The sequence below is a fragment of the Coccidioides immitis genome, assembly GCF_000149335.2.
Source record: "Coccidioides immitis RS genomic scaffold supercont3.1, whole genome shotgun sequence".
Taxonomy (NCBI): domain Eukaryota; kingdom Fungi; phylum Ascomycota; class Eurotiomycetes; order Onygenales; family Onygenaceae; genus Coccidioides; species Coccidioides immitis.
Window position 1 is genome coordinate 6,374,273 of NW_004504310.1, and position 22,776 is coordinate 6,397,048.

Consider the following 22,776-nt stretch of genomic DNA (forward strand, 5'->3'; position numbering starts at 1 on the left):
CTTAAGAGAGTTGGAATAGTTTCTCGCAAGCTGTAAGGGGGATAGCACTGGAAGGAGCTAACAACCCAGGTCGGTCACATAGTTTAAATCAGACAGTTACATGCGGTTCAATCACTATGGCAGATCTCTCTGTACCTCTCAATCCACACAACGAGATGCATTCGCCTCAAGCTTTCAGCAGCTTCCTCAAAAAGATGGGTAAATCACACAGTCGGGTCCCGGTGCTGAGGAGAATCCCACTGCCAGCCATTGGGATCATTCTTTTGATTGCGGTTGTGAATATCCTGGTTTGGATCGCAGCAGGTGTTGTTTTAGTACGTTCTCACTTCCTTTCCTCCACTTTTGAATGGCATTGGTAACTAGGGATTCTGGCGTCAATCGGTTATATGCGTGTATGTATTTACATACATACAAACAAATGCATAAGGAGGAGGTATGTTGATCTGGTAGGTGGGGGTTTGACTCCTTCCACCAGCTAGATATAACCTCTGCTTCATCTTAGATTATAGTACGTGCACATATAGGACGCCGCGATTCCATAGTCTGCCTGCCTTTCGGGTTAAGTGATGATTTGACTTGTCATGGTCAAAATGTCTAAATCTTCCAACATTAGCTGAAAGATCATTTTGCTAACAGACCAAATTAGCATTTCAATCCGTAAGTATTTCACAGACGATTAGCATATCACAAAATGAAGGCTTCAACACACACCCTATTTCAGCACCTGGCTTGGCTGATAAGAGGATCCCGTGAATCGACCACTAGATCTTTGGTATCAACAGCAGTATTGTCGTACACCCTGGGTCTAAGACATGCTCTTGACGCGGATCATATATCAGTACGTGCATAGGCGTCCGGTAACCATCCCCTGAAACTATTTCGGGGGACAACTGCGCTGAAACTATCATACCAATCCAGGCCATTGATCTCATGACCCGCCGGCTCTTAGCTACAGGCCAACGGGCAGTAACTGTGGGAACCTTTTTCTCTCTCGGCCATTCAACGTAAGCAAAACTGGCCCCTTTCCCGATCAAGCTGATCGCAAGTCCATCGATTGTCCCATCAGTGGCTAAGATATGGTATAGGATCGTTATAATAACTTCTATTGTCGTAGCTGCCACCGCAGCAGCCGTGTCCTCTAAATTTGATGCGTATGGCAAGGTTGGAGGGATCATTGGAAGCTCAGTCAGCTCCGCATTCCTCATACTTCTAGGAATCATGAATGCCTATATTCTGTATAAATTAATCCAGCAGATAAAAAAGGCCCTAAAAAACAAGCAAGGAGCGGAAGAGATTTGGAAAATTGAGGGAGGCGGGGTCTTGTTCAGAGTTTTGAAGGCGATGTTCAAGTTAATTAACCGGTATATCGAATCATTCCTCTTTGCCGAGACGAATTGCTAACAAAATGGATATCAGCCCATGGAAGATGTATCCTTTGGGAGTTCTTTTCGGTCTTGGTTTCGACACCTCTTCCGAAATTGCGTTGCTTGGTATATCTTCAGTCCAGGCAGCTAAAGGAACGAGCATCTGGGTCATTTTGATATTTCCTATCTTGTTCACAGGTGAGCCTGCCCCTGCACCCAAAAAGGAGTTTGCTAGCTGGGGATCACACTTAACTGAGTTTTTTAGCTGGGATGTGTCTCATTGACACCATCGATGGTGCCCTAATGCTGTCTTTATACATTCAACCAGCAACGCACTTCCTTCCCTCCTCTTCTCCGTCCTCCCCATCCTCAGCTCCCGTTCCAGGAACCACTGCGGGGCCACAAGCGATTTCCCGCAGTCCCCGGGATCCGATCGCGTTCCTTTACTACTCCATCGTATTGACGTGTTTGACTGTCGTTGTCGCCGTAGTAATCGGAGTCCTCCAGCTTTTAACACTCATTCTCAATGCTGCAGAACCAGAGGGGAGATTCTGGGACGGCGTGGAAACTGCCGGGGAGTATTATGATGTTATAGGTGGTGCAATTTGTGGATGCTTTATCATTATTGGTGGTATTAGTGTGTTGGTGTATCCAAATTGGCGGCAGTGGGCGGCTAGGAAATACGCGACCCACGATGGCCCTGATGAGATTATCGACGATGTTGAACGCGGAGGTGGGTCTACCCCGCCATCCCAAACCCGTTCTGATATCACCAAGGATGGCACCGTCATATAATACAAAGAGTCACGAGCCAAATAATAAGTGAGGATCCGTGGCCGTGCTATGGATATACTTCCGAGATATCGCGTGGACTCAGGTGAAATGACTCGTTGAACACTTCATTTTGCCTGCTTGACAACGGACAATTCTCAAGACTCGAACAAGAAATACCTGGATCAATTCGTTGCTTAAATGATGAGTAGCATCATCTGAATACTGGAGCACTTTATTGGATTTTCCAGTCAGATCTAGCCAGGGATGATTAACAGACGAGGGATGGTTCTATAGAAGAGGATAAATACAAGTTGGAGAATGAACCTCCTGAACATATCATCGAAAAGAACACGAAGGTGAACTCAATTGGTATTGACTAGTTGAATGATCTGATAAGAATACACATGAAACTTTTTATATCCTGTCAAATGATTAACTTTGTATTCTCTAAACATGTGTTACCGTCCCCTTGGCCAGTTTTCCAATTTACTTGGATGTGGAACATTATGCCTGGTCGGTGGAAAGCACACTTTCTTCTCTGTGTTCTTTAAGTTGAGTCACAAAATCCTTGGCCCAAGGCAATACCCGCCCCATGCTTTCAAAAAAACGCAGGATGAGTCTCTATTAATGTTTCATCTGCCGTATCCACAGCAGCAATTGCACTATCAATTGCTTCAAAAACGCCCTTGACTTGTTCATATAAGGATGATGCCGTCCTTTGGGCAAACGCTTCCAGTGATCTTTGAACTTCCTGATCGATAGAGTCGAATATGCCTGTATTCTTAACCTGATTATGGATACGGCATTGCGAGCGAACGTGTACACCAGATCCTAAAACAGGAAAATAGAGTCAAGATTTTGCTCAGACGTGGAGGATTGATAGGAAAAATACCTCTATCTCGTGCACAAATCCGGTAAGCAGGAGTCATGTTTTTAGTAATAAGCGATATGGCATGGCCACCAGTAGCATCCCGTTTCAGGGACCTAAGTGTTGTCAAGGGATTTTGTTAGAAGTCCGAGTGCTCATGAAATTAAACCACGAGTTATGATACCTTAGCGAGTTCATATACGCGAGTTGAGCCTCTTGTATGATCCGCTCGATGTCATATTTCCAATATATAAAGCTGGATAATAGGGACCGCGGTAGCCTTAGCAGCTATAGAATTACGACAATAGTCAGTACTGACATGATCTATTGTTGAATTTATCGAAGCCAACAAACCTCGAGCATTTTCCTTAAGGCCGTCAAGGGCAGAGCTTAGCACGTCAAACCACTTGTCAAAACTATTATTTGCCCTTTCATCCAAAGTTTCCCATGCAACCGCGGTATTACTTGTCATACCGGAAATGAGTTCTGTATTCCAGCACCTATCCTTTTGTGTTCTAGTAGAATTGGTGCCATAATGCTTACACCACGAAATGTAGGAACCTGCGCTTTCCATCAGTTTGAACTACAAGGAATGTTGCTGGGAGACCTGAATACCGTGATGCCACTAAGTGTGAAGTTAGCAAGGATTCCGCGCCAGACGGGCAAGGGATAGCCCATTACTTACACTGTCCCATTCCTCGCAAGCAGCGTTGGCTGCAGCCTGTATTGCTTCTCTATTTCGTCCTTCACAAGTCAGTGGCATATTATGTATCTTCTTGAGATTCGCAAGGTGGACTCACTGTAAGAGGTCCTTAGGGAGGCTTGACCCAAATGATGCTGCTCATCCGTCCAGTTCTGCTTTAGTGAGTCGAGTTTCTATGCTCAATTAGTCAAATCAACTTGGCCCCTGGGGCTCCAAATAACAAACCTCAAATAAATCCCTTATTGAAACTCGATTCAACAAAGGTTCAAGTTGGCTTCTCGCATGGGTACCAGAATCATACCACACTTCTAGAGAGTTAACAAGAGATGGCAGTGAAATGTTCAGAAAATTGCAACCGGTCGCGTATAACGATGCTGCCGGAATAGAATGGCAGAATCGTCTCAATGTCGGTATACCGCTCAGTTTAACTTGCTTTTCATTGAAAGGCCTTTGATAATGACCCATGTCAACGCAAAAGACCTCAAACTCCACGTCAGGGAACCGTTCCCTGAGTCTAACTGCAACGGAAGAATTTCTCGCATTAACAAACAGTGCTAAGTGACTACGGAATCATTAGAACTGCAGTAACAAAGTCGTGGGTACTTTGGCAGAATAGTACTCAATATCGTTTCCGGTCAAACATTATTAAGACCTTCATTCACAATGCCTGACTCGCGAAGAAGCTCTGCAATAATTTGAGCAACCTCAGTTCCATTTCTCAACTTGGTTTGAAATTCCGCGTTGAAGTACGACTGATTCTCTTGAAGAGTCTCCTGTTCGATAGGGTATCGATAGTCGGTTTGTGGCCGGTGAAAATCGTCCCCGTGTGGGCTTCCGCGAGGCAAAGTAGGGTGTGTCGTCCGGTTCGAGGATGAATTATATCCTCCATTGATATTCATTTGCGCAATGCCATCGACTACGGATATGTGGCTAATAGAACTTCGGATAGAGGGCGCGGAACCAGATGCCGCATTGCGAGGTGCAGGATTGAATAATTCGGAAATTGTGATGCCGCCAGAGACGGACGTCGGGCTGCTGGTTCGTGCTGAAGCCGATGAAGATGATTGTCTCATTGAGTTGGGATGAATTTCATTTAACGCTCTAAAGGGGGCTGCTGCTGATCTGGATAGTTCCGATGGTGTCCTGCTAGACACACTCGCCGGAAGAGCGACATTACGAGGGGCCGCTGTTGATCTGGATAGTTCAGACGGTGTCCTGCTAGACACACTCGGTGGAAGGGGAACATTACGAGGGGACAAGGCAAATGTGAAGTCAGTATGTTCGAACCGGGATGGCTCCCACGATGTGGCATTTTGAGAACTTGTTCCTGAGGTTTGCGACCTAGGGTCTAACCTAAACATGCTCTGTGCCAGTGTAGTGGTCTGACTCGCATCGTTTTGGCGAGCAGGACTAAGGCTAACGTTTGATGATTCATTAGAGCGCCTCGAGGAAGGCCGTGTGGATTCCCGATCCGAAGAGTTCTGGTGAAACAGGCCTGATAGGGTGGACTTTGGGCGACGTTCTGATGACCGCGACGGCGTTGCAGGGTCAAAGATGAAAACACCGCTGTTGGAGCTTGTCGAAGATGATCCGAATGGTGGGGTGTCCATTCCAAGAGTTTCGCTGATATGGGCGGGATGGTAAAGGAATAGCAAAGGGGTCGACCAAAGATTCAATATTTATACATCCAATACGGAGTAAACATGACTGGCAAAAAACTATGGATCTGGGTATTGTTGGATCAAGCGAGCCACAAGGAAGTTAAATGCGGAACCTGCCCAAGGTTTATATAAAACCCTCCTGGGAATTGAGGGGTGCAAGCGCCAAAATAAGCCAGTTGAGCGTTTCTATTCTTCCCTGCAAGCCGCCGCATGCCCTAAAAAGGCCTTTGCTAGCTTCATATTTTTGGTGGCTGGATTCGCAGTAGTAGGTTCATAGGGCATAGTATCATCGTCCCAATATGAATATTACCCAATCTCAAATATACCCATTCAGTTCGGTGTTTCAACACTGTTAAGATAAGGACGTATGGGTTCTGATCATTGACCAGTTTGTGAACTGACTTCGTGTCGAATTTTGCTAAGCGCTGCCTACAAAATACGCTCTGATATCCTGCTGCTGCTGATTTTCAAGCCTCCGAACCCCTAATCTTCTCTCATAACGATTTAACTGTTGAATTAGCTCTGTATCTCCCTTATCCTGCTGCTCTTCATACAAGCGAAGCCTTTTCACCATGTCAAGGGCCTCGGTGGTGCTGATTTGCGGATCAGCTTCCATATTTATAGTCTCTTCCTCATCCTCAGGCTCCTCTGGCTCCAGCTGCTCAATTATCTGGCGCTCGAGGTCTTCAGAAGAGTCCTCCACTACTTCCTCCGCGGGATTGAGGAAGTTTTCAATTTTCATTGGGTTTTGAATACCAGAGACCATGCAGAGCCGTTGGAAATCATTGGAGATCTGTATACTTGAAAGATCTTTGGGCAGAACAGCTGTCTTCTTGAACAAGGCTCTCTGGAAGCAGTGTTGAATAGTGGCAGGCGCCATATCGATATCCCAAGCCTGTATTCCCCAGCGTAGGGCCTTCAACACGTTCATTGTAGTAAGAGGATCACGGTTCGACTTGTATTCTTCAAGCATATAGGTAATCCACTGCCGTTTCCAGTGGCACTTCCAAGAATATATAATCCCTTGATCTAGTGGCTGATATTTGCTCGTTGCATTTCGTGGAAGCCAAATAATCAGTGTATTCTGTAGGGGATAAAGGCTCTTATTGATATTTTCAACTGCCAGTCCATGAGCAGAGAAATTATCCATTAAAAGCACTACTTGACGGCCAGTCATTTTGGAATCAAACCATCTTAGCCATTCCTCCATGAGAATGCCCGTCATCCAGGCCCTCTTGTTGTGCCTCCATTTGAGATTGAGATTCTCAATATTGATGCCTGCGGCACGGAAAGCATGCGGTTGTTGAGCCTTTCCAATAAACCATATAGGTAATCTCTCAGATCCATCAGAATTGCAGCATAAATGGGCAGTAATCCGTGCCTTTTCCTTCTTTCGGCCAGGAAGAGAGCGAGTAGAGAGTCCTCGACCAGGAACCATCTTCCAAAGGAGTCCAGTCTCATCACAGTTGAATATATCCCTGGCATTGTAATGCTGAAGAACCATTCCTATATTCTTCATCTCTTGCTCTGCATCAATAGCACTTCCTGCCTCTCCATGGTATATATGATTCTTAATCGATCGTCGGTTTTGAAATCCATTAAGCCAGCCATTGCTGAATGCAGGCATCTCGCGGTCCTTATATACTGACAGAATCTTCCAAAAGAGAGTGTAATCGATGTCTCTGCCTGTTGAATCCACATATATAATGCTGTTTCAAGCTCTGGCCAGTGTTCACGACGGTAGCGCTTCTGGTTTGATGTACGGTTGACAGGCCAGTCAAGGTGTCCGTATTGTTTAGAAGGGATCTCGGAGACTGAAGATAAAAATCTTTTGCATATATAAGGGCCTCAACCCACTGCTTCAAGGCCTTGTTGGGGAGGGAAGGAATCGAAGTATCTTAAGTTAACGGGTTACCAACAAGGTCATGTGACCAAAGCTGCTGTCCATACCGGAAAAATGAGCTTTTCGGGCAACCGTCGGAAAACGTTTATCCGACGCGACCCGTTGAACCACGGGTCGCAAGCTTGAAACCGTAGATCAACCATATATTTACAATGCACGTATAAAGGGTCCGAAACGTATAGAATTCGGAACGTATATATTTTTAAACTTGAGGGTTTTGAACCCGATTCGGAAGCTTTTCAATTACTAGGAACTAACTAAGTATTACAAACCACCCGCACAACCCGAATCGTAATGAATTTTTTTTTTTTTTTTTTTTTTAAATTTGAGCCTCCCCGGTTGGAGTCTCTGGTTCGGGGACAGGGCGTAAAACCAGCGCAGAAGAATCGTCAGGGCGAGCCCATTCGGGCCGCTTGATCGTACTTTCGAGCAAATCGGCTCCACTGCCTCCAGTTGGAGACAGGCCCGACGCAGAGATATTCGGCTGCGACTGAACGAAGGGAGAAGGCGTGATCGGAGTGGGGGAGGGGGGGGGAGGAGCGGACGCAGCAGAGGGCAGGGCAGCAGCAAATCGGCCTATCTTGGCTGCTGATTCATAGACGGTTTCTTCTGCCTTTCGCTTTTTCTGTCATCAAATATCAAAGTCAGTTCAATTCATCCCGACATTGCATCAAGTATACTGACCGCAGAAGGTAAACAATTGGACTTTAAGTCCTGGCGGATGTCGGCCAAGGTCCTTTCAATATTCTATATATATAACTACATTAGCATGAGTTGAATGTATGATATCCAATCAGTTCAACCTACCTTGACAGAGCGGAATGTATGCTCCGCAAGCTCTTTTTGTTCGGCTTGGATGGACACGAGCTTTTCCAACGCTGCCAAAGTGGCAGCACCAACTTCAGCGTTGAAGGGGGGGGGAGGGGGGGATTCGTCAGTTCGGACCGACGGGGGTGCCATTTTGGCAAGCAATTCACTGAGACCAGCGGCCTGTTCCGCCATACTGGCTTTCAATTCCTCTCGGAGCGTCGCGTTCTTAAGCCTGAGGAAATCGTCATGGTCAGACAGCAATGCTGCCACTTCCTTCTGCAGCTCTGAAGGGACAGGAGCACAGGCTTTTTTATCTCCTGCACAATTGGTGCAGGCCTTCGCGGTTCCTTGCTTGCGGGAACAAGGCTTTTCGATGTGCGCCGTATACACAAACGTCAAACAGCGGCCACAGAGTGTATCGCCCATCATAGCGGGCTCTTCTTTGACAGCCGAGGGCTTTCGCCCTGGCTTCTTCTTTGTGGACATCGGGGAGTGCTCGTCCTGAGCTGCTGCCAATTTACGCGTTTGCGGAGCCATTTTTTGCTATTTCTGCATATATTGTCCTTCAGTTTGCTGCAGTTCCTTATTTCATTCTGAAATCCACCACTTACCTCGATATTGGAATAGGGGGAGAGGGGCGACGAGAAATATAATGAGCTCAAGAGGAGGAAAGAAAGAAAAGAAGAGAAGAAGAGAGAGATTTTGTGTGGGAAGAGATTATTATATCTAGCGTGTCCGCTTGATTGTTTTGGATTTCCTAATCGGGACGTGTCTATTTATACATTACTAAGTGCTAACTCATTTTGCTTAGAGCTCCTACGGCCGATTACGGTGAACGATAAAGAGATATATATTGAATATAGCGAAATTCGGCTCTTGCAAGCATTGATATAACAGAGCATTGCATTGAAGTCTAGATATCAAACCCCGAAATCTATTTTGAAGCACAAACTAACAGCCAATTTTGACCCGAGAAGGCACCTTTTCATGTATTCAACTAGAATCTGCGTCTCTTTCGGGGCATGCGACCAGTTGCGGCTGGCGCGGGTCTCTTTGAACAGGCAGGCCGATTTGTCGCAGTCTCAAAATAATCCTCCGTGATGTCCTGCAAAGGATTCCGATTCTCCTTGTCTGAATCGTCATTCTCTGGCTCCCGCGGAGCTTGCACTGCCTGAGCCGGACGTGAATCGGGTTCCCTGGGCGGCATACTAGATGTCAACTGGACCGCATCCAGAATTCCTGGCAAAGTCTCAACATGGACAGCCTTTGGCTTCCTTGGTCGGACCTTCCGTCGGGCGAAGTCGTCCGAATTGACATCTCTCAGTCCTGGTTTCTGTGTCAAGCAGTCCCAGAGCTTGAGTACAGAATCCCAGGTGTAGGTCAACGGGGTGGATGCGTCCCGTTTCGGACTGTTGTCATCAAGATACAGCTTCACGTATGCTGCTAAATTTGCATACACCTCTATTGCCATAACTGTCAGAGCAGAAATCATGGCAATTAAGATTTACCATTGACTTACGTTCAAAATACCATTTCCCTTGTGGAGCTGACTTCTCAAAATCGACACACGGCTTGACCCAGTAAAAGACTTCACAGAATTGGTCCCACTTGAACAATCGGGCAAAATAGCTGATCAGCTTTTGTCGATCGGTTATTTCATGGAGTCCGAAATCGGGATTCTCAGTCAAGCTGAGTTCAATACATTCCCTGACATGATCCTGCAAATGAGGTCAGTTTATACCATAACTAGGAGTTTAGGGACGTTGTTCCGACCTTCAAGCTACTCAAGGTCTTACATTTCCAACCTTTACAGAGGTCCGACATGCGCCTGGAAAGTTCACAAAAATATGAGTCGTTCCCGGCTTCCCAGTCCTCAAGGCTCAGCACCTCCTGGATGGTATCGGGAATCGGGTCAGTATTTAATGTCGATATATAGGCCCATCGCACCCGATTTCGTATCTCGTGCTCCACCACTCGAACCCGCTTTTCAATCTCTGTATGATCAGAGAACGCTTCAGTTCGGGTACTTGTATTCGAACTGAATGATGCCCCTTGAGCCTTTGGCATGTTGTGCGATTGGGCCCATGGGAAGGTGCGAGCTGTCCTTTTTGGCGCTGGCGTGCTCTGTGTCTCCGACATTTTGGCTATCGGATTGCCGTTGAGAATGAATGAGAGTGAATGCTTGAATTTCGGAGGGGTTCGCTATCTATTATATAGTTGACTTGGAGCGCATTCGACTGCCCAAGTTGCTATTCAGATCTGTATCCATATTCCCCTACATTCTAAAATTCAACGCCGCTAAGTGATTGATTTCTTTGAAATAGGCCGATCACCCAGGAGGATGCAGATCATCGCTGACCTTGCATCCCTTAGGGCCAATTACAGGTCTAGGTGATCGGGATATTACAGTTGGTCTGCGGCACAGTTGGCACATTTTGCGGCTGCTCTAACATTCAACTTTGCTATAATACGTCCGATTCCCCAATCGAACAGCAATTTTCTTTCTAATTCCTACATACTTTGTCCCAAAGCAATTCCGCAGCAACCCTCACTGTTCCTGCAACTTGAAACTCAACCACTGCGGAAACCGGCGTATAAACCTCAAGCAAACATGCGAGGTCCGAGGTACTTGAGGCGCATAGAGGATTATATGTTTTGGAGAAGGCGACTTCATTTGCCATTCCCAGCCTCACAGTTTCGAAGGCGCAGACAGCCTGCCCATTTGTTGCGGGAATCGCAAGATTGCAATCGCGTTTTACCTTCAGTGGAACCCGACATTCAGCCGAACAATCAAACTGAGGAGTCAGGGTTGAGTGTAAGACCTTGGATCCTCTGTCAGCCTGCATCATTCTAATCACTGTGTACAGGATGCAGCAAGTCTTTCAGATGCCTCTGATGCTCCGCCCGACGCTCTATCCGACACTCATTCTGAACCAGAAGACATCAGGGTGCAGGAGATTATACAAGAAGCAGTGGCAGCTCTACCCATGGGATCAGTTGATAACAATGAATCACAACAGTATGAAGAGCCCGAATCCGAACCCTGGTTACAGACTATGTTACATCCAGTGCACCCGGTTGGCAATGGAGATTCCGATTTTCATTCACAACTAGAGGATTCATTGGGCGACCAGCCAGCTGAGACCTACATCCCGACTACAATGAATGACCCGTCGGAGGTCCTAGTCCATGCGCGTGCGGAGCCTGATGAAATGCTGGACCACTTCACGCTCGCTTTAGGATTATGGTGCGAAAAATCGGGAATATCTCGCCGACACTACGAGGCACTGCGGGAAGTCTTACAGATTCCCGAAGACATCGGTGCACTGAGATCTCTACCATTGGGGCTGAGCACGTTGAAGAAGAAATGCAGAGCTCAATTCCCTATGCTTCCCATCCGACGGGCATCCATACCGGCTGTTCCATTGAAAATGCCAACTCTTTCGCCTGCCGAGAAGCGACTAATACAGACATCTCTTACATCTAATTTATTCTTTCAGGATCCTGTGGCTCTTTTGTCATTACTGGCAAGGTCTCCTGTATTTCGCAAGAAGATACATATTGGTATGGCCGACCTAGTTGACAACCCGACCGAATTGTGGCAATCATGGAGCTGGGGGAGCTCCATTAGATGTTCGTCGGGTGACTTTGCATGGTATCCTGACGGGACACCAGTCTTTCCTTCCGATTTTGTTCGTTTCAGGTGCAACAATGCTGCATGTAAGTGCACTTGGAATGAACAAGAAATCCATATCGGAAGGATTCAATTTGTGGGTCGGGACCGGAGACTGGCCTGCACAAAACCCGGTGAAATTGTTCTTATTGTCCAGTACACTATTACTGCCAGCAGCTTTGATAAAAGAATCCATTCGCTGAGACCTCCGCTTTGCCCGAACGAGCTGCTCTTACTGGAAGACCAGGAAACTCACATCATACATGAAGACAACATTCTAGCCCGACTGGATGTCCATCTTGACTACACCTTTGACGGATCGGGTAGCTACAAACCCTCAGAAACAAATGGGTTCTTTGTACGGCGAGTGATGAATACAATTCGCCACACATCATCTGTACAAGAGCTCCGACTTAGCACTCCGCTCCGGGGTGAACTGGAAATCGCGGCATACGGGAGGGATATGCTGATCAAGATGCTCTGCCCAGGCGACCCTATCAAGAGGACTATATCCATTCCCTTCCTGCTGTTCATTGACGGATTCGGTCTATATCGGAACATGTACCGAAATATAACTGGCTTCTATATGATCCCTGCAGGACTTAATGATTCCGAAAGAAGACGACGAAACAATGTATATACAATTGCTCTCGGGCCTCATGCTACAAATTTTCCCGATGTTGTGGAGGCGTTGGCTCCCGGTTTACAAGCAGTTGAAAGAGGATTTGACATTGTGGTAACTGGTGAAGGAACTGTCAGGGTCATTGCTCCTTGTATTGCTTACCTTGGTGACATGCCGCAGCAAAATGACAATGCTGGAATCAAACGCCCTACTGCAACAGTCTCCTGTCGGAGCTGTACTGTCTCCGATGCGGAGAGGTTCAATATGAATTTCGACTTGGTGAAACACGGCCGATACCATTACCAGCTACTCAATTTGCGGGCCGAAATTGAGGCGAAGCGGACTGTTCGCGAGCGAGAAGCACTGTGGAAGACCCATGGATTGGCCAAGGAAAGTCCCCCAGTTTTGAAGATCTGCCCGGCACTGAATCTGGTGACATTTTTCCCCTCTGACCCCTGTCATAGTGAATTTTCGGGCCTGTCCAAAATTGCGCATACATTATTGATATCACATATATTGACACCTGAGGGGCAGAAGGAATACTGCCAAACCCTACAGAGGTTTCCATTTCGGAGACGCTGGGCCCGACTGCAGTCCCCAATTACCCATCTGGAGTCCTACCAAATCCAGGAACACGCCCGAGCTTCAATTGTGATCCCAATTATACTCCGCTTTGCCCTAAAGCCTGACTGGATTCAGACTGTTGTTCAGCAGGCTCTCTATAACTCCTTTGGTGAACAGTCAATTGATCCCGACATTCCGTGTTTGTTGCTTGCTAAAACCTTTGGTGCTATTGCAAGAAGCAATTCACTATTGACTTCTCAGACATCTGTCGGGTACAATGAACTTAAAAGTGTGGTTGCCAACGCCCGAACTATGCTTCAGAAAGTGATAGATGCTACTGTCATGGCTGCCGAGGCACCACGGTCGGCTAGCCGGGCAGTATGGATGCTGAGATCACGGCAGAATTCACCAGTGTTCAATCGGATTGTGACACCCCCGACGGAGGACATTTCGATCAACACTGTCAGTATTGCCCCGAAAGCAGGTAAGATGTTACATGCTTTGAAACACCGACCAAACATGCATATCGGGGTGCACTATGCCGACCAGGCAAAGGAGTATGCTGTGCCAAATAACTGCAATGTACTGATCGGGGAGGATAAACACCGTGAATACAAAGCATTTGTGCAGCGAACCAACAAGCGTGATGTTGAAAAGGTTTTACTGATTCATGAGAGCTTCAAACGCACTATATCCTTGGTTCTTGATGGGGCTCTTATGGAATCGGAACCCTATATCAGCAGCCAGATGAAGCAACTTCATCGCGAATGTCCGATTCTCATGCAAGACCTCGTGCGATCGGAACACAATGAGCAACAAGATGATGATGAGAATGCCGACGAAGCCGATGATTCATATGCTACCACCCCCTTCCATACCTTAATCAATGCCTACTGCCGACTACCAGCTAGCCGCAAAGTCATGGAATTGCTTGGTTTACAAAGCGCGCGGCTTTCCGAACTACCAATTACGCATTCCTTTTTGCAAAAGCTCCGACTTTCATACAGCAGTGATTGGGCATATCAACATATGCTTGGCGGAGGTTCGACCCCAATCCGATTGTTTCAAAAGCTGACCTTTACATTCAATGGAGATGCGCATCGCACTACATTGAAACTCGATGATCTGGTTGAGTATACTCGTGCGTCGGGCACCAAGATCGGGCAAATAAGGTGCATATTCACCCACAACCAGGGCAGCTGCTGGAGGGTTTTTTTTGCCATGTTCTCTGCTCATGAAATTCGGCGCGAGAGGGTACTGGATTTGCCGATTTTGCAGGTGAATCGGGATGAGATTCATATAATCGGCCTACCTGCAATCCGCAAACCAAGCCTTTACACAATACCTGTCAGCAAAGATTCCGAAAGGCTCGAACTGGATTCTGCTCTGCCGACTACCTTTCTCAACTGCACTTGGAGCGTTTCCTTTTTATAGGTGGATCGGGCGGTTTGATGTATGTAGTATTGCGCATTAGTTGAAATCTCTCCAGTGTCTGCTGGGGTAACTATACTATAATGGTTTCTATACTATAATGGTTTCTATACTATAATGGTTTCTATACTATAATGGTTTCTATACTATAATGGTTTCTATACTATAATGGTTTCTATACTATAAACATTTATAAACCCGAAAAGGTATCCCGAACGTTCCTAGATATATTCGTTGATCAGGGGTTTGAACGTTTCCCGATTTCTACGTTGAGGATCGGAAGCTACGTTTCCGAATTCGGAACGTATATATTTTTAAACTTCCAAACAACCGTGGATTCGGATAAACGTATATTCCGACGTAAACGTATCGGGACTAGTGGATCTACGGTTTACAAATCCTCCCCATTTCTGCTATGGGTTTTTATTTATCCGCGCCGAGTCTTATCTCTTATCTGATTACTGATCATCGTCATCAGGCCCTGGCGGCGATGATGTTGGAGGTATGGAGAGGCCTGGTCTCCTTTGCTTGCTCTCTTTCTTCCCCTTTCCCTTTTTTCTTATCGACCTTCAACTTGTATATAGCTTTCGGGTTGTCTTAATTCATTTTACTTTCGGTTTTTCTTCTGTCCTTCATCGATAAGCCGCCTCATTCGAGTCGCGACTGAGAGTAACCTACTCCCTATGATCTCCAAATTCGAGACGCCGGGATTATCTCGTGCGACTGGACACCCACACGTCATGCAATGAGGGTGATCATAATACACCTTAACTCTCAAAATGAAAAGTCCAAATCGTGATATCCCTAGGCTCTCTTCTCTGGAGGCGGTCACAATTGATCTCAAACCGTGTCCATCGATATTTGTCTTGCCGACGCATCTCACCCTTGAAGAATTACATGGAGTGGAGGAGACCCTGACAGCCTGTGGTGCTCTTGTGACCTATGACATTAGGGAGGCAGGCTTGGTGCTTGGGAAGCTCTCTCAAAAAAAGCGCGCTGCCCTAGAACTTCGTGCAAGGGGTCTATGGACCGAGGAGATCTCTCATCCGGCTGAAACTCCCTGTACCCCCCCGGTGAAAAGGCGTCGCCTTAATAGCCCTGCAGGCACGGTTTCACCAGTGAAAGAACCTCAAACTATTGATCTAGATTCAGTGTCTGAGTTCGAAGGGTCCGATAGACTGGATACTCCGAAGAAAAGTCATAAAAAGGTATTAAAGCCACCGGCAACTCCAGCTGCTTTGGCTCCAGCATCAATTGATCCTCCGCTATCTCCACCTCACGACAACGATATACGGGTGTTGAGGCTGGAATGGCTACGTGAATCACTGGCAGCGAGGCACTCCTTGCCCATGAAACCATATACCGTTTATTATGCAAGCAAGCAACCGCGGCCCGATACCACTAGCTATACCACATCCCCTTTGGGACTGGGTTTGGAATGTGACACCGTCCATTCCACGCCTCAAACTCCTTCTCGAAAAAGTGATGGAGATTCCCTAGGGATCCTCGAACGAGCGAGGGCAGATGCAGCGACAGTCCCCCGGCCTCTCCAAGTTCCGTCCGTGAAATCTCAACGGGCAAGGTTAAACCATGGAAGCAGGCCAAGCCAGAAGCTACGCCCGAAGCTATACCGAAAATCAACGTCCGAACATGAAGGAGCTACTCCTCTCCCTCCCGCTCCAGATTGGGTTCGTGACAATGTGCTGTATGCATGCCTTCGGTCTGCCCCTCTCCACCCACCCAACGAAGGATTCATCAATCAGCTTCTCAAGATCAAGAGAATCCGAGAGCTCACTTTGGATGAGATTGGGGTGCGAGCCTACAGTACATCTATAGCGGCGATTGCTGCGTATCCTTACCCTCTTCAAACACCCGAAGAAGTCCTGACTATCCCCGGATGTGAGACAAGGATAGCAAATTGGTTTGCAGAATGGAAGCAGAGTCCTGATGGAATACTGGAAGCAGCGAACCAGCTTGATACCGATCCTGTGTATTCCACCTTGAACATGTTTTACAACATATGGGGAGTCGGTACAAAGTCAGCCCGGGATTTCTACTACCACAGAAATTGGCGCGACCTTGATGATGTCGTTGAACATGGCTGGGATAGTTTGTCTCGGGTTCAACAGATCGGAGTTAAATATTACGATGAATTTATGGAGGGTATCCCACGAGCAGAAGTCGAATCCATCTCGCGTGTTGTGCTTGAGCATGCTCGCAGAGCGAGACCAGGTTCTGATTTTGACGAGAAAGGCATCGAATGCATTATTGTCGGTGGTTACCGAAGAGGCAAAGAACGGAGTGGAGATGTAGATATCATTCTCAGCCATCGCGACGAAGGTGTCACGCACAACCTTGTTTACGATGTGGTATCTAGTCTCGAGGAAGACGGTTGGATCACCCATACCCTCGCATTACATCTTACCAACACCCAGCGCGATCAGCAACCGTTACCGTACCGCGGTGAAACTGCAAGAGGGAAGCACCATTTCGACACGCTTGATAAAGCCCTGGTTGTATGGCAGGATCCACACTTCGATTCATCAGCAGCTTCCGAGTCGATGTCAGAAGAGCATGAGACAATAGCCCAACCCAGCTCCGACGAACAGGACGATAAAATCGACCTCAGCGATAAAAGCACTTCTGAAACTCCGTCACAAGAGCCGGCTATTACCAGAAAAAGGAACCCAAACCTCCATCGACGCGTTGACATTATCATCTCGCCGTGGCGGAGTGTTGGGTGCGCAGTGCTCGGCTGGTCCGGTGACACAACATTCGAAAGAGATTTGCGTCGATATGCCAAGAAAGCCTATAATTGGAAATTTGATTCAAGCGGCATTCGAGCACGGGAGGGTAGTGGAGGACGTGTGATCGACTTGGAGAGTAAGGGGGAAACCTGGGAGGAGAGGGAGCGATTGGTTATGGAAGGATTGGGGGTAGGATGGAGGCCCCCGGAAGAAAGGTGTACACGATGATTATGGTTATTGAATTTCAGGAACGAGGTAACGAATATCCATCTATCGGAGGAAGAACTGGTTTCTTTCCTCCCATATTTCAAAATCTGCGATGCAAGAGCTCTTTTTATGACAACTCATGAGACTTGAAAAGTGAAATAGTTTATTATGATAACGATTCCTTCCCCAAAGATAGGGGATCTTACATATGTTTCTTAAGAAAATTACTCCTGATATCAAATAACATCCATCTACAATTAAACGTCCCGAGGGTCAGTGCAAACGTAACCAGAGTCGGCGTTGTCCATCGGTATAAGCTGACTCATTGTTGGTTAAAGTATGGATTCGGCCATAAAGAAATAAGTCCATATATCTTACAGTCGGTCAAGATAGAAAAAGTACACCAAATCATATAAACAACCAAAAGGAGCATTTACTGGAGCACAACCATGCCTTAAGGGACTCCTTGGGCAAGATGCTCGCCTAGAGAAGAGAAGGAAATGCCATCCTAATCAATATAGAACGATGACAATAATAAATCAAAAGGTATAAATACAAAGCACAAGAAGCTTAGGCAGTAAAGGTTTAGAAAAATAATCATCAGATCAAGAACGCCTGCTACAACCGTGACACAAACCATATATATTCCCAAAGTATTAAGCCAGGAACAAGACACAAAGCACATGAACCTAAATCATTGGTCTTGAACTCGCCATCTCACCATATTGTCCTCGACCTCTCGTCGTATCATACGCATTAACAACTCTCATCTGCCCGCCTTCATCGGCCTGGCTGAAAGCATATCCACGCTGCTTGCGCATTCGCTGGACCTGCCTGACCTTGCGGATCGCTTTCTGGAATTGTTCCATGCGTGGCCGGTAGTCTTGGACGTTGTACTTCTGGATCTCTTGTACATGATGATAGCTTTGCGGGTAGTACATCCGTTTTGCATATTTCCAGGCGAAGTCACGAAGAAGGCAGATCGCAGGCAGAACGATTGCCATGAGCCAGAACGTAGGCAAGGGAAACAGATGAGGAATTATACCTCGGTACTCGGTGGAGAATCCGGCGCCGATATTTGGTGCAGCGTAAGCGTATGCAGGTATGAATCCCATCCAGATGAGGAAAGATCCGGGGATGGCGAGCACCGTATATTTGGTCCAGATGTTGGTAACGAGGGCAGCTTTCCCGAGAACAGTGGCAAGAACAGCGGTATACAAAGCTGTACCCCAAACCCAATGCCCCGCAACCGTTCCATCTTTGGTTGGCAGGTCGTAAAGGAAGATTGCTTGCGAAAGGAAATAGGCGATCAGAGAGTGGTAGAAACCATTTCCAACCCAAGAAAAGAAACTGTGCATCTTGAAGAAAACGCCCTTCTGTCCGAGATGGTAGAGTTGTGGATATCGGTCAAGCAGCCTTGCGGAAATGAACTGGTCGAAAATGCCCATCGCGAAAGGTGGCAGGACGGTGAAAAAGACATTATAAAAGGAAAGAGTCCATGATTCGTATATGACTTGGCCAGAAAAAGAGTTTTGGAACGAATACTGGAAGAAGTTAGAAGGATGTATGGAACGAGAAAGATGCTCTTGATACATACCCAAAACTGTGTCATGTATAGCGCAATATTTTTATAGAACGAGTAGAGAATCACTTTGCTAATCCGTTGATAACTCCATGCACCGTGAACCAATAGTAATTTCCGAAGGAAGCGAAATTGAGCGATTGAAACGTCAGCACTTCGCGCTGCTTGAAGGCCTTCAACACCACTTATTCCAACACCGACGTGGGCGGCTTGGATCATAGAGACATCGTTCGCGCCATCCCCAATTGCAAGGAGGAGTGATTTGAGGTGTCGCTTGACAAGCTTAACAACCAGTGCCTTCTGCAAAGGTGACACTCGACTATACGAGTATTAACATATGAAAGTGCTTGATCAATCAGTGAAAACAGAACATACCAACAAATAACTGCCTTGCACTGAACAGCAAGGTCCAAGAAAAGCTTCTCCATATCCCTTTCCAAAGCAAATGTCAACGACTTCCCATCAATAACAAGTGCAAGAGTTTCTATGTCTGAGCCAGTTTGACTTTGTACTGCCTGCAGTTTCTTTGACAGACTCTCGCGCGTCCCTTCTGCATTCTCTTCATTAATGATCAATAAAGTCATATCTTCTGAAATTAGCTTGCAGCTCATGCCAATGTTAATAGCTGTTTCCTGTCGATCCCCAGTCAACACCCAGATCTTGATCCCTGCCTGCTGAAGTGTGTGGATCGTGTCCGGAACACCGTCCTGCAGCCGATCCTCAATGGCGGTGGCACCAAGAAGATAAAAGTCCTTCTCGATGAGTTCAGCTGCTTTGTCAAGTTCTTCCGCTCTGTTCCCACTGACGGTCGTGGCAGCTTTATCGAAGATCTGCCACCACTGTTGGAACTCTTCCTCAGGAATTTCTCTCATGGCAAGACACAATGTTCGCAGCCCTTCCGATGCGTATTCTTCCAAGTGCTGAAGAGTGACATCCACAATTGGGTTGTTTGAGTGAAGCCGCTCGAGAATCACTGTGTCGGCACCTTTGCAGTATATTCTAATTTTTCCGTCGGGGCATCTGAAAATCGTTGACATACGCTTTCTTGTTGAGTTAAACTCACAAACGGCGAGCAATTCGTACTCTTCTTCCTCTCCATTGGCGGAGATTATCACGGACCGAGGTTTTCTATTCGTAAATTGATAACCGAGCAGAACTGCCCCTTCAACCAACGCTCCTTCATCGGGAGACGCGGCCTGGTACTTGATTTCGCCTGGTTTTTCATCTTTGCGTTCAGGAATAACTGTGTGGCACGTAGAAAGTAGAGTTAAAAATTGTTTGATAGCATCTCGAGTTTGGTGCGATTCCAGATTCTGTCTCAATCTCTTGAAATCGTACATAGCCGTATCAGAATCATCGTCATCGGTTGCTCTCCGGTCTTCGGGAACCACTTCTGCGTATTGAATGCCACTAATAGAACACTGTTTGAACTCCATCATATTGCAGGTTAGAGTGCCAGTTTTATCTGAGAAAATATACTCAATTTGTCCCAACTCTTCCACGAGAGAAGAGGTCCGGCAGGTAGCAGGAGTGTCCGTTTTGTCGTAGTAGATATCGAGGTCGGAGTTGATCAAGAAGGCGTGACAGTATTTCACGATTTCTATCGTGACGAAGAGGGAGATAGGTACCAAGTTGGAGTAGAGAACCCAGTAGGTAAAGATATCCGAGAAGAATTGGGCGGCAGCATTGACGTTTCCATAGTCCAGGTAAGAGAGGTTTTTTGAAGCCGTAATTCGAACAATCAAATCTCCAATGGAACTAATTAGACTGAGAGCGATGAGGATGGCAACAAGCATCAAAATCTGCAAATTTACCATACGCTCTACAGCGGTTCTTTTGATCGGGGTTGCAGTTGCATTGCGCATGAGCTTTGTTTCATGACCCGTGAACACTACCACGCCGTGGATCCAAGGAGTATTGCGTAGCGTTGCTCCACGAAGAAGCAACTGATCGGGAGCAAGTGGAAGTTCTTTCTCTCCACCACCAGAATGCATGGTTAATGTGGCCTCGTAGGTATATAAGCTGCTATTGGGTTGTTCGGATTTCACTCGACCAGCCAGTCTACTAAGTTGACCTGGGCTGACAAGGTCAGAGGTTTCAGGTATTGCTTGCTTGACTTTCAGGTTTGTTTCTCCATCTAGATTAGCCGTCTCGATGTAACACAGGCCTTCCGGTTCCGAACTTGCGAGAAGTACAAGATCTGCGGGGAACGGCTCCTCCGATTCAACTCTGAGGATGTCGCCCACGGAAACATCAATCCATCTGGTTTCTTCAAAGCCGGCCCCACGAAGGACTCTTGTTTTCGAATAATTAAGAGATTTATCAGAATTTTTGCGTTTAAAGTCTTCTATCAGTTCTTTAATAGCTGAAACAAGAAGGACAATTATGAGAGGGCCAATTGTGGTGTAGCGATTGGTCGGCGAAATGTTGGGTATCTGCTGGAGGGCAGCGGTGAACAAGAAGAAAAGGTTGGCGTATTTCGAAAATTGTTCGAAGAGGAATTTCGGAAGAAATGTAAAGACATTGTATTTGGCGGTCGAGATGTGATTGTCTACGTACTTGTTGGCTTGGTTTGCAGGGGAGTTGTTGAGGTAGATGACACGGGGTCCGAGCGTCGCAGGATCTGGCTTTCTTCGTCCGAAACCGAATTTGAAATCGCCAGCGCTGCGTCTCTTTGATTTTGGTCTTGGTTCACCTTCTGTTCCGACCGTATCTGCCCTTGCTCGCGCCCCGGCTTCAGTCAAAGGCAGGTCCATTTCAGAATATTTAGGCGCCATCCCAAGCATAGTTTTCGCTCTCCCCACAAGCCCTCCTCCCAAGGTAAGGATACTATTGCGATCTCTTGCCCGTGCATCTCGGATCGGGAGGTGGTCTCCATCCAGGTCGGCCTCGGGGTAATACCCTCTCTCATCGTCAAAGTCGTCTATATCGGAATATCGTTGATAGTTGTGCAGGTCCGATGTCTGGGAGTAGGTACGAGTAGCTGGGCCCCCGCCATAGAATTGGCTACTCGCCGATGGTGGCTGTAGGCCATCTTGATGGGGGACATTGGACGACGCACCGGCCCTTGTGGACGGATGCCTGCCGCCAACAAATTCATCGTAAGAGACTGACGCGCGTGGAGACGGAAGATCAGAATCGTCGATGTCATAACGTTCAAGGAGATGGTCATCATTCACGGGAGCGCGCTGTCCGGAACCGTATACCGGAGTGTCATCGAGCTGGAGAAGATCATTGTTGCCGGCAGCGGATGGATGGCCTCCGGGTGGCCTACCGCTGGTCATATCTCCGTGGGTTGCAACGGGATTACCGCGATACCGTTATGGTTGAAATATGTCGCAGCATGGAAGGCAGGAGTAAAAAGGGAAGAGAAGGGGATCGATGCGAGTAGGGCCCTGCTATCCGTGAAATTAGACAGTCACTGTCCTTCTCGGCGGCGTGCGTTGTGCGGCTTCGTTGGGGTCTGGGCAGGTTATCGGGGGGAAAACTGCGCACGAAAACGGTTGCCGGAGTAAAATCCTCAAGTGTGGGTATCGTTACGAATATTTCTGCCTCCGATGTTATAAAGAAATTCAGCGGCCTGTTTGAAGAGATGTGTTCTGCAGATGAATGCGGTTCCATACAGCCACAGCTCGGAAGATGGTTGATGCTCACGCCCTTGAAACGCTGGCTGAATCCAACCACGCTGACTGGCTCCAAGCTCGCAGCCCACCCCTTTCGGTTCAGTCTGTCAGCGGCGACGATGGCATCGCCCGCTCCGTGCTTCAACGAACATCTCAAAGGTGAATATCGTAAATAATCTTGATGCGAGAATCGGATTACAGTTCTCCTGTATGCTCTACTCTATACGTAATACAAAAATTTACA

General features: G+C 47.1%; 5 protein-coding genes across 6 annotated transcripts; 2 read left to right on the forward strand and 3 right to left on the reverse strand.

Moving 5' to 3' along the window:
- Positions 1-87: 87 nt before the first annotated feature.
- Positions 88-2,555, forward strand: CIMG_00815. Of its 2 annotated transcripts, none has more exons than XM_004445826.1 (7): positions 88-314; positions 647-657; positions 766-838; positions 919-1,004; positions 1,086-1,361; positions 1,417-1,562; positions 1,630-2,555. In XM_004445826.1, exons 1-7 carry the CDS (start codon positions 117-119, stop codon positions 2,157-2,159), a joined length of 1,320 nt encoding a protein of 439 aa, XP_004445883.1. In that variant the 5' UTR covers positions 88-116; the 3' UTR covers positions 2,160-2,555. The 2 variants fall into 2 exon arrangements, with proteins under 2 accessions (XP_004445883.1, XP_004445884.1); XM_004445827.1 differs by lacking the exon at positions 88-314 and adding an exon at positions 380-508.
- Positions 2,556-2,557: 2 nt separating this feature from the next.
- Positions 2,558-5,413, reverse strand: CIMG_00814 (uncharacterized protein). The gene is made up of 9 exons (XM_001247042.2): positions 4,382-5,413; positions 3,935-4,271; positions 3,807-3,882; positions 3,692-3,750; positions 3,622-3,631; positions 3,357-3,567; positions 3,191-3,286; positions 3,031-3,122; positions 2,558-2,969 (listed from the first exon to the last, which is right to left on the reverse strand). Exons 1-9 carry the CDS (start codon positions 5,317-5,319, stop codon positions 2,737-2,739), a joined length of 2,052 nt encoding a protein of 683 aa, XP_001247043.2. The 5' UTR covers positions 5,320-5,413; the 3' UTR covers positions 2,558-2,736.
- A 2,179-nt stretch (positions 5,414-7,592) lies between these two features.
- Positions 7,593-8,620, reverse strand: CIMG_12834 (uncharacterized protein; the record flags this gene model as incomplete). The annotated part of the gene is made up of 3 exons (XM_001247040.2): positions 7,593-7,898; positions 7,958-8,020; positions 8,081-8,620. 3 exons carry the CDS (start codon positions 8,618-8,620, stop codon positions 7,593-7,595), a joined length of 909 nt encoding a protein of 302 aa, XP_001247041.1.
- A 6,532-nt stretch (positions 8,621-15,152) lies between these two features.
- Positions 15,153-17,525, forward strand: CIMG_00809 (high-affinity nickel transporter; the record flags this gene model as incomplete). Its single annotated transcript, XM_001247037.2, has 1 exon — positions 15,153-17,525. The coding sequence occupies one exon, from the start codon at positions 15,153-15,155 to the stop codon at positions 17,346-17,348; it is 2,196 nt and encodes a 731-aa protein (XP_001247038.2). The 3' UTR covers positions 17,349-17,525.
- Positions 17,526-17,659: 134 nt separating this feature from the next.
- CIMG_00808 (phospholipid-translocating P-type ATPase, flippase) lies at positions 17,660-22,528 on the reverse strand. The gene is made up of 3 exons (XM_001247036.2): positions 19,285-22,528; positions 18,925-19,228; positions 17,660-18,871 (listed from the first exon to the last, which is right to left on the reverse strand). Exons 1-3 carry the CDS (start codon positions 22,191-22,193, stop codon positions 18,017-18,019), a joined length of 4,068 nt encoding a protein of 1,355 aa, XP_001247037.1. The 5' UTR covers positions 22,194-22,528; the 3' UTR covers positions 17,660-18,016.
- Positions 22,529-22,776: the final 248 nt, after the last annotated feature.

Excerpts from the sequence above, each read along its gene's own strand:
- CIMG_00815 (XM_004445826.1), top strand. The coding sequence starts at position 117 with ATGGCAGATCTCTCTGTACCTCTCAATCCACACAACGAGATGCATTCG. Across the intron at positions 839-918 it reads TTGACGCGGATCATATATCA|GCCATTGATCTCATGACCCG; the intron begins GTACGTGCATAG and ends ATACCAATCCAG. Across the intron at positions 1,563-1,629 it reads ATTTCCTATCTTGTTCACAG|CTGGGATGTGTCTCATTGAC; the intron begins GTGAGCCTGCCC and ends TGAGTTTTTTAG.
- CIMG_00814 (XM_001247042.2), bottom strand. The coding sequence starts at position 5,319 with ATGGACACCCCACCATTCGGATCATCTTCGACAAGCTCCAACAGCGGT. Across the intron at positions 3,883-3,934 it reads CAATAAGGGATTTATTTGAG|AAACTCGACTCACTAAAGCA; the intron begins GTTTGTTATTTG and ends AATTGAGCATAG. Across the intron at positions 3,751-3,806 it reads CTCCCTAAGGACCTCTTACA|GACGAAATAGAGAAGCAATA; the intron begins GTGAGTCCACCT and ends TGACTTGTGAAG.
- CIMG_00808 (XM_001247036.2), bottom strand. The coding sequence starts at position 22,193 with ATGACCAGCGGTAGGCCACCCGGAGGCCATCCATCCGCTGCCGGCAAC. Across the intron at positions 19,229-19,284 it reads TGCAAGGCAGTTATTTGTTG|TCGAGTGTCACCTTTGCAGA; the intron begins GTATGTTCTGTT and ends ATACTCGTATAG. Across the intron at positions 18,872-18,924 it reads TATACATGACACAGTTTTGG|TATTCGTTCCAAAACTCTTT; the intron begins GTATGTATCAAG and ends AACTTCTTCCAG.